This window comes from Elephas maximus, chromosome 24, assembly GCF_024166365.1.
Source record: "Elephas maximus indicus isolate mEleMax1 chromosome 24, mEleMax1 primary haplotype, whole genome shotgun sequence".
Taxonomy (NCBI): Eukaryota; Metazoa; Chordata; class Mammalia; order Proboscidea; family Elephantidae; genus Elephas; species Elephas maximus.
Window position 1 is genome coordinate 17,271,082 of NC_064842.1, and position 16,178 is coordinate 17,287,259.

Below are 16,178 nucleotides of genomic sequence, written 5' to 3' on the forward strand. Positions count from 1 at the left end.
TGATTTACATTCTGGCACATTCGTAAGACTGGACACAAGCAGTTTGCATATCAGTACTTTGAGAGTGGCACTGTTACAGAGGATACAAAAAATGTGGCAGCTTCAATTATCAAGAAACAGTAAAGGTAACTTATTAAGATTAATGATTTGAGGGATTGTAAATGTTTCATTACTTTGTAAGTAATAATGAGAATGACTTCACATACTACCCATAAAAATCAGTATCATAATAGTCAACTCTTAAACATTCAACTTGATCACATACTTTAGCTCTGAGAAGAGAAAGTCAGATTAGCTGGAATCCTCGCAAAGCGTCATAGAAAAAGCAAGAGAAACTAATATGAAAGGATTGTCTGAATTGTTTATTGTTTAGTGAATTTAATGAAAACTAAATGTTATTTGTTATAATGAGTTTAATGGATAATTTTAACAATCACAAAGAGCAGTCATGAGGAGAAACTTTGTGGGCACCAGTGATAATCTAGGTGAATATTCATCATCTCAGCAGGGTGGTTCCTTTTTAAATATAAATTTATTTGACATTTTGTGGAAATTTATTGTTGGTTGTCAGTTATCGTTATCCTTTTTATAAGTACTGTGATTGAGATAATTTTTACAAACATATCTATAAATAAGTAAAAGTGTATATATTCTAAATGCCTGCTTTTCCTTGAATTTACTTTATAAGTGTCCAATTTAAAAATCAGCACATCACTTTAGTTGAGTTTGGGAGATGGACCAGCACAAAACAGAAAGTGACCACTGTCCAGCTTATTTCCAGAACTTATTTTCATCACATGGATAAGTACACAGCTCTCGGTGGTCTCCCACTCTGAGTCATTCATATACTCTTCCTGGGCATTATTAAACATTGAACCTGACTCTGCTGAATACATAAGAAATATTCCTTAGTACTCTGACAGGCTTATTTGAACAGTTTGGCCACAGATTATTAAAAATTGGCCTGAGTGTACTTCATCTAGCTGACCAACATTTTTAAATCATCTTATTTGTAGTTTATGTCTGTGCCATTTTTGCCAAAATAGTAAAATAGCAAAAAATAGACAAAACAAGTACAGCATTGTTTAAATTCACTTGTAAATTTTACAGTGCTATGTAAAATGAACTTGAATGGTACTAATTTCTCTGAACCTCAGTTTTCATCAGCAAAATGACAACTGGTGGGGGGAGGGTTAGAGAAGGTTAGAACAGAATGGGATTTTTTTACACTAAAGTATGTATTTCTATTTCTAAAGGAAAATCCTCTTTCCGGAATCCAAGGTACCAGTTTTGGATGAAGGACTAGTATCTGTTGAAAACTGCGCCTCTCCAAGTAGAACAGATAACAATAAGCGTAAGTATTATTTTTTTTAACTTCAGGATTATTTCACTTTAGTGTTTCAGTAAAGCGCTTTCTAGAAAGAAGAGAGTCTGTTACCCAGATTTCTTTTCTCAGTTCTTCTTCTCTCAGTCTGGTCAGCTTCCTTGGCAAAATACTAGCATTCCAAGGAGGTGTATCAGCTATCAAAACAGTGTGTTGCTTGGAAAGCGCTCTGCGACTCTAATAGTAGAAGTCCTAGAATGGTTTTCATGCACATGTTTTACTTTGAAACATCCAAAGGGAGCTACGTAAATTAGCTTGTAGCTAGACTGTGTACTGCCATCTGATCTGCTGGACTTAAATATCTACATGGGGCATCTTCCCAAGAATGGCTTTTTAGTATTAGAAATGGCTCAGAAATGAAGGATTTACTCCAGGGAAATTAACAAATATCTAGAACTCATTTAACTTTTCATCCAGTGAACATCTTTTTTTTGAGTGCCTACTGTTAGCTGCTGTTGTTGAATGCCATCAAGTCAGTTCTGACTGAGTAACCCCATGTGACAGAAGCTGCTCCATAGGGTTTTATTGGCTGTAATCTTTCTGGAAGCTGATTGCCAGGTCTTGCTCCCGCAGAGCTGCTGGGTGAGTTCGAGCTGCCAACCTTTCTGTTAGCAGCTGAGTGCTTAACTGTTGTACCACCTGGACTCCTTGCTACACCCTGGTTATACAGAGATGGGGAAAATACATTTTCCTTAGTGAGTTCACAGTTGGGTTTAGGGAACACAGACACCTTGAATGCCTATTATATGCTCAAAACTTGTCTGAGGATTTCACATGTACGAGCTCATTTAATCTCCACAGCTATGCTATGAGGTAGTTACCATCTGACCTAGAGTCCCTGCTCTTAACTATGATGTCTTTTGCCCGTCCCATTATGAATAGGGATTACAACAGGGCTGAGCAATCTTGGGTTTTGTCCCATGGTTAAGAATGTAATACATGTTTATTGTAAAATAAGAGAGAATTATCTTGACATGTAAAGTAAAAAATCCCCGTAACCTGGTTACCCATTTTAGGGATTCACTGTTAATTTTTGAAAGTGCCTTTTTTTTCTATGCATATTTTGCTCCAACTTGTCAAAGAGGAGACATGCATGGTAGCTAGAGAGCACAGGACTTGAACCAGACTTCTTGCATCATAACGAGTTCTGCCCTGGTACTTTGGGTAGTTTCTTAAACACTACCTCTGTTTCTTTGTAAAATGGGAATATTAATGCTACCCACTGCATAGTTAATGTGATTGAGCGAGTTGCATGTAAAGTGTTTAGAACAGTGCTAGGCACTTAGTAAAAGGTCAGTAAATGTTAGCCTTATTATCAATTATCATTTATTATTATCAAAAAACAACCTGCGTTTTTCACTTAACAGTGTATTTATGACATCTTTCTGTGTCCATAATATGGATTGAGTCTTATTTCTAATGGTTGTAGTAGTATTCCATAATACGGAGAGTCCATGATATATTTAACTAATTGCTTACTGGTGGATATTTGGTCTGGACGCCACTTTTGTTGTTTGTTTTACTATTTTGGTTCTGCAGTGAATATTCCTGTATGTTTATCTTTGCGCATTCTCTGTCAGCATTTCTGTTGGGTAGATTTTTAACACGGACTTGCTAGGTCAAGGAATATGTGCACTTAATATTTTATTGTTTCCTCTGATGTAGATTGTATACTACTTTCATATAGATGGTTGGAAGTTAATTTTTTAAAGTGGTAGAGTACATTTGTGGCCATTTGGATGCTTTGTGCCAAAAGAGAATCATTTAGTACTTTTAGTAGGCAGATCAAAGGTGAGACTGCATGTTCCTCATTAATTCTATAATGGCTCAACAAGGATAGTTGGTTGTCTAGTAGTCACCTGGTGAATATAATTTTCGATTAATTTAATAAGGAACAAACATTCTGAGCTCTTCACAGCGTTTGTCATCTCACTAAAGTTTCACAATAAGGGCAGGAATTATATTGCAGTTGGAAAAAATCATTGTCATCTTTTTTAAATATGAAATTCATCTTCCATGTTTTCTCTTCGTGGAAAGTAAATACATTGAACTGAATGATAGAATACTGAAGAAAATAGGACTAGTATATAAATCCTTTTAGGCTTTTTCCTTAGATGTTAAACTTTTTTTTTTGCAAATGACGTTTATCAAGATAATATTCTCAGATGCAGTGTAGCCTTTCCCTTTCTGTTTGCTTCCTTAATTGTGTATGGATCATAGTTTCCAATGTAAAATGTAGAGGATTAACTCCGATTTTTCTTTCAGCTACGGCAGATGCCCTCAGTGATAGTGGAAGCTCTGGGCCTGTTACCTCTGAAAGTCCTAGTGTCTCTGAACATAGGCTTGATCAGGAAATAACAGTGAACCTTAAAGAAGATCATGAAATAGAAGTTGATGTACTAAAAGAAAGTGTTGACTTACCAGAAGAAAAGACTCCAATTTCTGATGGTCCTCCTGATACTCAAGAAATTCATGTAAAAAATTTTATTTATTATTTTTTTTCTTTTTTAGTCATTCAGTTTTGGTTTAGTTAGGCCTTAAGAGATCATAGTTCAAACCTAGTACATCAATTCATTCAACTGCTACTAAAAAAAAACTCTTTATGAAAATCTTTGTTTTAGAAATTAAGCATTTAAATGTTTTGTGGAATACAGAAGAACACATCATGTGAATAAAAAATTGGTTTTCATGAAAACCAAAGACTGTTAAAGAAAGTATAATTTTAGCAATTTAATTTTGTCTAGTATCTGGTTTAAATGAAAAGTTTTTTAGCCATAAGAAAACAGGTAATGGCTATTCCAGAGACAAGTATGACATTTAAACTATTCACAGCATATATCTGAAAAGAATCAGATACAGCTGGACAGGATTTTTTTCTCCATCACTACTTGGAGGAGAATGGTATTCAGCTGGCTGGGGTTGAACCCTCCCATAAACTCCAGAGAGGATCTTTTTTGGAGGGGGTACTTAATGTAACTTACTGATTTATAAGAATTCCACCAAATCTCTTTTATTATTAAGAGGGAACTTCTATACAGTAAATGAATTTAAGATGAAGAACAACCAACTCTTTATACAAATCTGATTATATAGAATTTGGGAAGTTTCTTAACTCACAGAAATATCCTAGTTACCCATATTGGTCTTCATGAATATTCTCACTCTGAAATAGAAGGATAAAATCCCTAATCCTTCATCTGGGAACCTAATAAAAATTGTGGATACCTGGTATGAGTGGGAATCCTTATTTCTAGGTATTTCCCATCTATCATCTCACTGAATGTTTGGGGAGTGGGAAAATGTCATTGTGTAGGTGGGTGGTAATGTTCAACCTTCTTGGTCAGGAGATCTCTCTGTTACTTTCTACCTCCTCCTTTTTCTCCCCTTCCCTTACCAAAAGGTAAATGCAAGGACCATTCCTTCTTCCACCAAACCCTTGCAGGAGAGGTACTGAACTTGAAAGCCTTAGGAATTTCATGGTTTATGCAGCCCCAGCAAAGGGAAGAGGATTGAGTCTAGCCCAAGGGAGCTTATGTAGGTGAATTCTTCTTCAACCTTATGGGGATCATGCTGTTGAGAAAAGTGTGGATAGTTAGGTAATTTGGGGATTATCATTAACACACAGTTTGGGGGTTGTTTCTTTTTCTCCGGTTAAATTTTTCTTGAGTGAAAATAGAAATAAGTCCTTAATTCTTCTCACAACTGTTACCATTATAATAATTTTCAAGATTTTGTTAAGACTGTCTTTTTTTTTTTTTTAGCCAGGGAAATGTGGAATTTCTACTTTAATTCCAGTCATAATCTCAAAATCTCTTATTTAGTTATTTTGACTGAGTGAGAAAGTGTGATTGTTTAAATGGATATTGTATAAAGTAAGCCCATAAGTCATATCAAATGTAATTTTGTTTAAAAATACACCGAAGGTGAGATGGTCATTTAAAACCCTTACGCTTTAGGTTAAATATATGTGTTAAAATTCTGTAACTAATCTCTTCCCTTTAATTCTTTTTAGGTGATTGAACATGAAAAAGTTGAAGCTCAAGATACAGGAGAAGAGGCTAGGAATCGTTCATACACTGAGTTATATCCCTCAGGAACTCTTAAGCTTCAATACAATTTTGATACCATTGAGCAACAGTTTTGTGACTTGCCTGATAATAAAGACTCTGCTGAGTGTGATGTTGCTGAAGTAGATGGGGAACTTTTTGTTGCTCAGAGTAATTTTACCTTGATATTAGAAGGTGAAGAAGAAGTTGAGATGGCTGATTCTGCAGCATCTAACGTATTAGTTAAAGCAGCTAACACAGCAACTGAGGAGAAACATGTGTGCACTGGGGAGAGTGATAATCATGGGTATGTTACCAATTTGCCGTCTATCATAACTAGTGATCAAGAGTCCCAAAAGGTAGAGACATTACCGTATGTGCCTGAACCAATTAAAGTAGCTATTGCAGAAAACCTACTAGATGTAATTAAAGACACAAGAAGTAAAGAAATTACTTCAGACACAATGGAGCAGCCCATTTGTGAAAACATACCTTTAATAAACCAAAAGGTAGTGTCTTCAACCAAATTAGTCAAGTCTACGTTTAAGACTATTGAGGAAACCAATACAGTGACTATAAATATCAGCCAGGTAGATGACACGATTTCCTCCAGAACTCGCACGAGAGGACAGCGTGTCCGAAGCATGAATATGAAATCACAACAGGAAGAGGCAGCAAATATTGCTACTCCTGAGATACTGGGGCTTTCAGTTACGAAGAAAACTAGGAAAACAAAAGAAATTTCTGAAAATGTCTACTCAGATGTCAAAGGAATGTCTCAGAACCAGCAAATACCTCAAAATCCAGTTACTCCTAGGAGAGGAAGGAGAAAAAAAGACGTCAATCAAGACACATTAGAAAGTATTAACCCTATGGGACAAGAATTACAGACCACAGGTAGGGAATTAAGAAGGTCAAAGTCATCTCGGTTTTTGGAGCCAGCAACTGAAGAAGCTTCTTTTAACAAAGAAGTTAAACGTACATCTGTTACAAAAAGGACTCCTAAAAGAACTAAAAAGTCTATTGAAAATCAGGAAAGTGTTGAAATTATAAATGATCCAAAAGTTAACAAAGTGGCAAGTCCTAGCAGAAGTATCAGAAAATTGAGACGCACTGATTTGAAACCTGAAGATGTAGAATATAAACAAGATGGAACATCCAGTGACCAGCAACTGCCTGCTCAACATAGTAGAAGAGTCAAAGAGAGAGAAGTTAGTGCATCAGATGTGACGAAGCAGTCTAAACTTGGTTCATCACAGCTGGCTCCTCAGGCAGAATTCAATATTCCTACCACACCTAGGAAACGGGGTAGACCAAGAAAAATAGATCAAGCTGAAGATCTAGGATTGAAGGCTGTCGAGGGAGAGAGAAGTACCCAAAAGAGAAAAGCTCTTAGCATTCAAAGGAGATCTACAAGAAACACTCCAGCTAAGAGTGAAAATACTGATGTCGAAAAACCAGCTTTAGAAGAATCTGTTTTATTGCCAAACGAACTATTTACTGTGGTGAGCTCTAAGAAGAAGCTTACAAAAAGGACCGAAAGTCAAAGCCAAAAACGTCCATTACACTCAGTATCAGAAGAGCGCTTTGATAATGAAATGACGCACCATGAACCAAATAGCCAGGAGGAAGGAACGCTGGCCACAGCTGCTTTGACTAAATCTTCCCGTAGCACAAGGACTAGATCTAGCAAGGCCGCCTTGTTGCCAGACCTTTCTGAACCAAAAAATGAGCCTCTCTTATTTTCTACTCCTGTGTCAAAAGTCCCAAGAAAAGAGAAAGGTACTTCTATATTTCTGTTTTTTAAAGCACAGTTTACATCTCATACAAAGCCTTCAGTTTAAAATTAGATTATTTTAAGGTACCGTTTGCTTTGCTCTTTGGCAGTAATTGATTTTGTCCTAAAAATATTAAAAAAATAGCTATAAGGAACTCTCTACCCAAAAAGATTTTGATCATTTGATAGTAAAAATTAAAGATTCATGTTTCAGAGTTGATTCAAGAATTCCCTGATTCAGTGTGACTTTTTAAATCTTAAATTCACTTGACGTGGGTTTAATTTTTTACAATAGTATCATTTATCTTCATTCTGCCCTATCATAAATGGCTTTAGTTTTGATTTCTCCCAGGTAGAACCAGCGTTTTTAAGCTCAGTACCATTGCATTTGAGTCATGTCTCAGGTGATAACCACAAGCCTGGATCGTTTTGAGGGAAAAAAGAAGTAGGATTTTATTGACCAGTATGCCAAAATTATTTAAATCATTCCCCCACACACAGGCGTGGCCGCATGCCCAAACTCCCTCGTTGCCACTGATGAGTTTATGTTTATATTGTTTGGTTGGTGCAGCTTATCCTTCTCAATCGGGTTGATACTGCACCCATGGGGGCAGAAATATCTTTTTTATGTATAAAGTGCAGATATCCATACAGTACATAAAGAGATGCAGAAAATACTAAAATTTCATGGGGAAAAATTTCAGTGGAAGGGAGGGAATAAGGGGGAAGTTGAGACCCTGGTATAGCTGAATAGATCCCATTTGGGTGGTTTTAAAGGGAACTGGTGAGAATAATGGTTAGGTAAACAAAAACTGTCATGTGTATATTTTTAAATGTATTATTACATGCAGTCGAGTTGATTTTGACTCATAGCAACCCTATATGACAGAGTAGAGTTTCCTAGGTAGTAACCTTTATAGGAGCAGATCACAGGGTCTTGTCTCCCTCAGAGATGTCTAAACTTGCGAACTTTCAGTTAGCAGTGGAGTGTTAAACCATTGTGCTGCCAGGGCTCCTTTAGTGAGTGAAAATCCGATGTAATTTCATCCTGACTTGAAGACCAAGAGAAAAATAAGCCATTTAACTATCTGTGAACTGAAACTTTGTCTTAAACATTCATTCTGCAAAAACCTTACATGGCCTGAGCCCAGGAAAGGGCCCTCCCCATGAAATTGATTCTTTGTCCTAAAGATTAATTTGTCCTTGTAGGGGTACCTCCTGCCCAGTTTGATCAGGCCTTTGATTTAGATCGTTGTTAGTTGCTGTCGAGGTGATTCTGACTCACAGCAACCCTGTATGTACAGAGTACAGCTGCACTCCGTGGGATTTCTAGGCTGGGACCTTTCAGAAGAAGATGGCCACACCTTTCTTCCCAGGCATTTCTAGGCGGGTTTGAACTGCCAGCCTTTCGGCTAGTAGCGTAGCGCTTTATTTGTGCCACCCAATTGCTCCTTTAATTTTAGCCCCCCCCCCCAAAAAAAAACCCAGTGCCGTCAAGTTGATTCCCACTCATAGTGACCGTACAGGACAGATTAGAACTGCCCATAGAGTTCCCAGGGGGCACCTGGTGGATTCGAACTGCTGGCCCTTTGGTTAGGAGATAGCACCTAACCACTATGCCACCAGGGTTTCCTTTAATTTTGGTAGTACTGTGTAATTCACTTTCCTCATGATGTCGAGAAAGCACAGTTTAAATGTTTAAATGGCTAAATGAAATGTATCAGATTTTAGCTAGTAAGCAGTTCAGTGCACATGCTGAATTACAAAGCATAATTTTGTTTTGCTTAGGATGAGGAAGAGAGGAGGAGCCAGGAAGTCTGTGTATTTCAAAAGGTGGAATAAGACCATTTGTTCCATAAGTGGAACTAAAGGTGACGTGTAGCAGTATTTTTAGTTCAGAAATACCAGTTGCTGATTAGCCAAATTTTATTAGATTTGGGCGGTTGAACTTTGACCCTTTCTTGGTCTTCTATACAGGATACTTGAAAAAGAATAAAAGATTCATGAGAACGAAAGATTACTATTTAAGTTTTATTTAAACCACCTTTTTTCTTTTTCTTTTTTAGTAATTATCTCTTCCTCTGGTTTGCTTTGCGTTGCTGGTAGTTTTAAATATTCGTTTTATTGTTCCTTTATTTTGCTATGGTAGTTAAAATGAAAAAGTACAACAGTGAGAGTTTCAAAAGAACGTCATTAACGTAACTGTTTTATACTTTCCGTGGGATTCAGAAGTGTACCTAGAAATCGGGCATTATTTTGGTACAGCATAGCAAGTATATCTCAGTAATTCTTTTATTAGTCATTTTTAGAGACTAGTCATCTATATACCTATTATAATTTTTTTTTTTTTTTTTGGCTAATACATTCCTGCCACACCCCGTTGCTGTCAAGTCGATTCCTACTCATGGCAACCTTATAGGACAGTAGAGCTGCCCCATAGTGTTTTCAAGGAGCAGCTGGTAGATTTGAACTGCCGACCTTTTGGTTGGCAGCCGAGCTCTTAGCCACTGTGCCACCAGGGCTCCTATGCTTTCCTTAGAAAATTAGAAATTGAAAGTGTATAATCTAGCAATCTAGAGAACCACTAACCACTGTTTACATTTTCTTGTATATTCTGCCAATCTTTTTTTTTTCTGTGTGTTTATATAATTTGGGGGGAAAAAATTAAAATGTGTTTGTATATATGTATATATTCTGCTTCCTCCCCACTTCATGAGCATTTTCACTCTTATTCTTCAGAAAAAGTCAGAATCAACTTGATGACAATGGTTTTTTTGTTTTTGCTTTTTGGTTTCTAGTGTGAGATGATGAGGGTGGAGAAGATGAGAAGAAATTTGGGATTTCTTGTTTCTGCCACTTAATAGCGAGGGGAGAGATGGCTTGTATTTCTGACCTCATGCCTTTTGTTAAGAACCGTATGTTCTAAGAACAATTTGACATCTGATAGAACTCTTTTAATTGTCACAGAATGTGAAATAACGTTGAACTATAATTTGAGAATTTCCGTTCAAGGTTTTATACATGAAATAATAACATCATAGCATATATAAGCACCTGTTGGAACCCTGATGGTGCAGTGGTTAAGAACTGCGACTGCTAACCAAATTGTCAGCAGTTTTAACCCACCAGTTGTTCCTTGGAAACCCTATGGGGCAGTTCTGCTCTGTCCTGTAGGGTTGCTATGAGTTGGAATTGATGACTGCGGGTTTGGCTTGGTTTTTGCAGCACTTACTATATACCACACATTGTTCTAACCCTTTAATCCTCGCAATAACTTTATGAGGTTTAAGTAACTTGCGTGTATTTGGTTCCACGGCTACTAATTCCAGGACCTGTGATTTAATCCCTGGCAGACTGCACTGAATTCCCTAAATTGCTTCCACAATTGACACTGATAATTGCCATTAATATGGAAATCCTCTAATTAAAAAAAAAAAATGAGACTAAGTCCTGTGTGATAAACCTTGTCCCTGAAATAGTATAAATGATGAAGCAGACTAGCTCAAGTTATATACCAAATTGATGTTTGAGGAGCAGTGATGACCCAAACTAGTGGAGTAATACAGCTTTGTACCTGCTTTTAGGTCCTTTCTTTATATGGTAGCATTATTTAGTTTGAAGCATTAAATATTCCTAACCATTTAGTTTACCCAAATGGTGTTGGGATTTTTCCTGTCAGCTTTCTCTTCTAACATGGGTAATTGAGTTAGGGTACAAAGGTTTTCCAGATTTTAGGATATTTGCATCTTTCTAATGTACATCATTTGTTCCAAGATTTTGTTGAACTATATATGTGAATGGAGCCCTGGTGATGCAGTGGGTAAGAACTTGGCTGCTGACCATTAAGATTGGCAGTTGGAATCCACCGGCCACTCCCTGGAAGCCGTATGGGGCAGTTCTACTCTGTGCTATAGGGCCCCTATGAGTCGGAATTGAGTTGATGGCAATGGGTATATATGTAAATAGTTACAAATACTGTGGGGTTTTTTTTTTTTTTAACCTTTCTTTAGCTAAAAACGTAGAAGCTTCTGCACAGCTGAAAGAATTGGTTTCAGATTTATCTTCACCGTTTGTCTTCTCACCTCCTACTTTGAGGACTAGGAGAAAAAATGCATCCAATATGTCCAACCTTGTAGACAAACCGGTAAGGAATGCATTTTATTTTCTTGGTTGTTTAAACAGTTGTTATTTGTTCTTTAAAGCAACGTCTCCTAAATAAACTTCTTTAAAGCTAGCAGACATTTATTTACACTAAAAGCCCAGAATTGCCTTATCTGTGCCTTTGGAGACCCTATCCTTTAAGACAAATTTGTGGCTGTTACTGATGGTATTACTGGCAGCTGCAATTTAAATTACTTGTTAATGGAAAGGTTTTTTAAGTTTTAATGTCTGGGTGTGTTTATTTAAAATGTGAATTCCCAAACCCTGGAACGTCATCCACAGACCACACTCAGAGAAGAGTGTTTCGGAGTTGATTCTAATTGCCTAACTTGCATCAAAACCTAAAATACAAATAAAGGATTGAGTGTATGTGTGAGCCCCTTAAATTTACCATTATCAGTTCATAAGCATGTATTGAATTATTTGCCATCTGCCAGGTACTGTAGAAAAATAAATCATAGAAATTCCTTTGTCTTTCAGGAACTTAACAGTTTAATTGAAGAGGCAGAAACATAAATACTTATTTCACAGTGTGAGAGAATCATTTATACCCAAGCATCCCCGTAGACAAAGATAGAGGAGACAGGCCTTCCCAGCAGAGGGAATAGCAAATGCAAAGAAAGGCGCAAGGCACGCAGCTGCGGGGATGCACTAAGGAACAAGCAGACAGCGTGTTTGCATGTTAAATAGTTTCTGTCAGTTCTGGGAAGGAAAAATAATCTCTTGTAGCCTAATTGGTATTGAGATGATCAGAGCTTGGATTTGGACAGAGGCCGTGGGAACAAAAGGGCAGTGGAGAATGGCAACATTCCAGAATGAAGTTGGCGGGACTTGGGGATCAGTCGAGTGTGTGCAGTTCTAGATGACCAAGGTTTCTGCTTCTGAATATCAGAGGAGTCACTTCGGACTTGTTGAATTTAAATTTATTAGCACTGTTTGGCACTATTCCGTAACTCTAGGTAGAACTTTCTGAATTTAAATTTCAAATGTTTAATTAATTAAGGTTTATGTTTTTTGAACTTCTAACCCATAGGAAGATGATCCTAAATCAGGAGAAACTGTGGAAAAACAAAAAGTGAAAAGAATCAGGACTGCAAAGACAAAAGAAGCAAGCAAGTATGACTTTTTCTTTGCTGTAATTTTTATCTGTTTTGTTTTTCAACATTAGATTTGTGAAGAGCCTAATTTAAAAAGGGAAATGAAGCTCATCAGAAAACGGTAACGCTTAGGGACATTTTACGACAAGCACTGACTCCTTAACGTTGGGTTTTATTGGTGAAGGTGGATTTTTCTGTGCAGCGTGAAACCCATTCTTTTTAAGAAGGGTGATGAAGTGGGGCTAGTTTGGCACTTAATGGATCTCTCTGCTTGTGCAGTGGATGGGGGAGGGGAGAGGGGTGGTTCATTAATCTTTTAGTTAGTAAAGATGGGTAACTATTAGTAAAATTATAAATTTATAAATCCCAAATTATTTATGCGTAATTGATTGTGTGTATGTGTAGAAAACGGCTTCCTAATTGTGAAATTTGCTAAGTGCTGGTATTTGGGAATTGTCATTTTTCACGTTTCATGACTTGCTGGACTCTATTTCATGGAGTGACTGCTAGTACTCAGCCCATGCTGTCACCATAGTATTTATTCATTGTTGTTCGTTGCCATGGAGTCATCCTGACTCAGGCCGGCCCACGGTGTGCAGAGGAGAGCGGCGCCGCAGATTTTTCAAAGCTCTGACTCTTTAGAAGCAGATCACCAGGCCTGTCTTCCCAGGTACCTCTCGATGGGTCTGAACCACCAACCTTTGGGCTGGTAGTCAAGCACCTAACTCTTTGTTCCACCCAGGGACCAGCTTGGGCTAGTATTTGTTAATACATATGAAATATTTAAAGGAAAATTCAGGAATGATTGTTTTTAAACGTCCAAATCAAAAAGAAAACATCTCCCCAAGGGAAACTTTGGTTTTAATTCTAACTGCTTCACCTTAGCTTCACTTCACTTCTTCCAACTATTCTCTTTTATAAAATGAAAGCACTAGACAAGGTAATTCCTAAGGTTTCTTTAAGTATGTTGAGAGTCACATTATAATAAAATACCTTTATTTTTACTTGAATTGTATCTTTTTTACAGAAAAACAGAAAAAGAAAGTTCTTGGTCACCTCCTCCAGTAGAAATTAAGCTGATTTCTCCTTTGGCAAGCCCAATTGATGGAGTAAAGAACAAACCAAGAAAGACCACAGAAGCAACAGGCAAAGTTCTTGGAAGGGGCAGAAAGAAACCATCTTCCTTTCCAAAGCAAATTTTACGCAGGAAAATGCTGTAATTCTTTTCCAAGTTTTTAACATACACCCGTTTGTAAAGTCATCAAAATTGTGTGGATTATTAAAAATCATCTAATTTGGAAGTAAATAGTTTATATAAATTATTGTAAATTTTTGTAAACAAAGATCTTCAATAAGTAAAGTAACTCCATATGGAGTGTGATTCTTTTAGTCATAGGTAGTTTTTCTATTTTATATTAAGACTTCATACCTTTATATAATATGTAAATATGGCTTAATATTGGAATGTTAAATAAAGTGTATACTTCACAATAGTTTGTGTCTGTAGATTTTTGAGGGGATTCCTGTTTTAATAATGATTTTGTATGCTGGTAGTCATTGATCCCATTTTCTTTCTCTACAGTTAAAGTATTAAGCCCATCTTACAATAAGAATGATTTAATTTTTTTTTAAGTTGCTATTTTATAATTTATGCACTTTGCTTCTGTGATTAAGATTTCTAATCAAAAAATGTATTTTTTTTTTTCTTCTTTTTGGGTGTTAACTGTGTGAAATTGAATTACGGGCATGAAATTTTGCTGCCTTTTTGTAGTTTAACAAGTTTTGTGTAATCTACCTCAAGTAATGCATTGGTTAACTATAATGTTGGCATTTCTTGTTCAGCAAGCTCAAAGGCTATTTATCTTTAAAGTCTCTTAATTTTCAGAGACTAATTATCCAGGTTAGATTGACCGGTTCACTGCTCACTAGCAATTTCATAAAAGGGTTTGAGAAGGAAGAGAAATGTAAAACAAATCAGTTTCGTGGTTGTTCAGCGCACCTCGTATGTGCCTGACGCTGGAACGATGGAAATCCAAACATATTTTATAATACGATTCTTGCTGTGAAGGAACCTGCTACTGAATCACAGAAATGTTTTAATATTCAGGTTTTAAATCTGGCAAATTTTTATGGGACCTTAGGCACAAGACTATTGAAGATGGGAAAAGAATGTGACTAAATGTGGGAACAGGAGAGGAAAAAAACAAAAACACTGTTTGCAGTCTGACTGTGTGCAATTAAGTGGCAATACTTGATGTAGGCTATAAAATTCATCAATAAGTAAGTGTTGTAAAATAATTTATAGCAGGTAATTGAGTGTATAATGAACGGACCGTTAATGATTGTCTAGAAACAAACTGCTTTTGTTGGTTAAGCTTTTAATGTTTTAGCTTGAAGCATAAGCAGTTTGCTCCAGACATTATTTTTCTACCAAATAGCAGTACAAATAAGGGAAAAATGATGGAAATGCCTATGCCAAGTACTGACAGTGTGAAAGTAGCAGTGCGGGTGCGGCCGTTCAGTCAGATTAGTGATAACTGCTGCATTGCCTTGTGGGAAATTTGACTATGACTTTGATTTATTAATTTTTTTAATGATAGTTAAAAAATTTGTATTTAAGCTGCTTGTCATTTATGGAATATTAAACTTATTTAACTGAACTTGTCAAATGCGTAATTTAAAGATCTAAGCAGAATTTAGTAAGCACTTAATTTCATTCCTTTGCACAAGTAGCACAATAAAAAAATTGATTAGAAAAATGTCCTGTCAAGTTAATAATTTTTTAAACCAGTGCAATTTGGTGAACATAAATGTGTGGTATCTATTTTTAATAAATTTACTTTTTACCCCAAACTTTTTCTTGCTACAGTAATTTATAAGCAAACAAATTGCCAATTCTGAACTCTGTATTTTAAATCCATTATCTATATTTATATGACCTTTTTTAAAACATTGCTCATTGAAATGTGTTGCATTTTTTTAGGAAAAACTGAATTTTTACTCATTCTAAGACCTAGTATTGCATATCTTTTGATTATCAATGCATTGGTTAGGTTGTCAGATAATTCTGAACAGTTGGCTTGTTTGACAAACTTTTGACTCTCTGCTATGGATTAAATGCTATACTAAATACCAAGGGTACAAAGGGGAATTCTTTGTTCTCTATCAGCTTACAGTCTTATGTAAGTATATAATTGATAGCTGTATGTGTCATAGTAGTAGGGTGAATACTCCTGGTGTGCAGAGGGAGGTCAGTTATACTTAATTCCTCTTGGAGAGAACTTAAAGGCTTCCTGGAGGTAGAACTGTTGGATATATGACTTTAAAGGAGATGAGTGAGGTTTGGATAAGGGCATGCTAGCAACATGGGAAGACTGACTTGACAGTCACTGATCCTGAATAGAATATGATGATGAACTTGTACTAGGTCTTTCCCATCAGTATTCAGTATTGCTGTGCCCATTTTCACTTGGTATCAGTTCTTTCCTGTTCCTTGACATCTATATTTTAAAAAAGATATTTCAGCAACAAGGCATCTGTACTGGCATGATTTCTCAAGTATCTGGTCAAAAACGTCAGTTATCTTGGAACCGGTGAATCTAATGTTGTGGCCAGAAAGAAAGAGGAAATAAAACCATTTTATAATCTAACTTATGAACTTACTGGAAGTGGTTATTCCAGGGGTCTTTTTTCACTGGCCTCTAGGATAGTAA

The 16,178-nt window shown here is 36.5% G+C and overlaps 2 protein-coding genes across 2 annotated transcripts in view; both read left to right on the plus strand.

The window, feature by feature from the left end:
* AHCTF1 (AT-hook containing transcription factor 1) overlaps positions 1-15,318 on the plus strand; it is a 76,991-nt gene extending 61,673 nt beyond the window's left edge. The window contains exons 31-36 of the mRNA XM_049868061.1: positions 1,257-1,354; positions 3,650-3,858; positions 5,397-7,212; positions 11,218-11,351; positions 12,402-12,484; positions 13,493-15,318. Of these exons, the coding sequence (XP_049724018.1) occupies positions 1,257-1,354; positions 3,650-3,858; positions 5,397-7,212; positions 11,218-11,351; positions 12,402-12,484; positions 13,493-13,685 (2,533 nt within the window). The 3' untranslated portion in view covers positions 13,686-15,318. The remainder of the gene's footprint in view (positions 1-1,256; positions 1,355-3,649; positions 3,859-5,396; positions 7,213-11,217; positions 11,352-12,401; positions 12,485-13,492) is intronic.
* LOC126066682 (kinesin-like protein KIF28P) overlaps positions 14,923-16,178 on the plus strand; it is an 83,107-nt gene continuing 81,851 nt past the window's right edge. Inside the window, 1 exon segment of the mRNA XM_049867928.1 lies at positions 14,923-14,973. Within this exon segment, the coding sequence (XP_049723885.1) occupies positions 14,923-14,973 (51 nt within the window).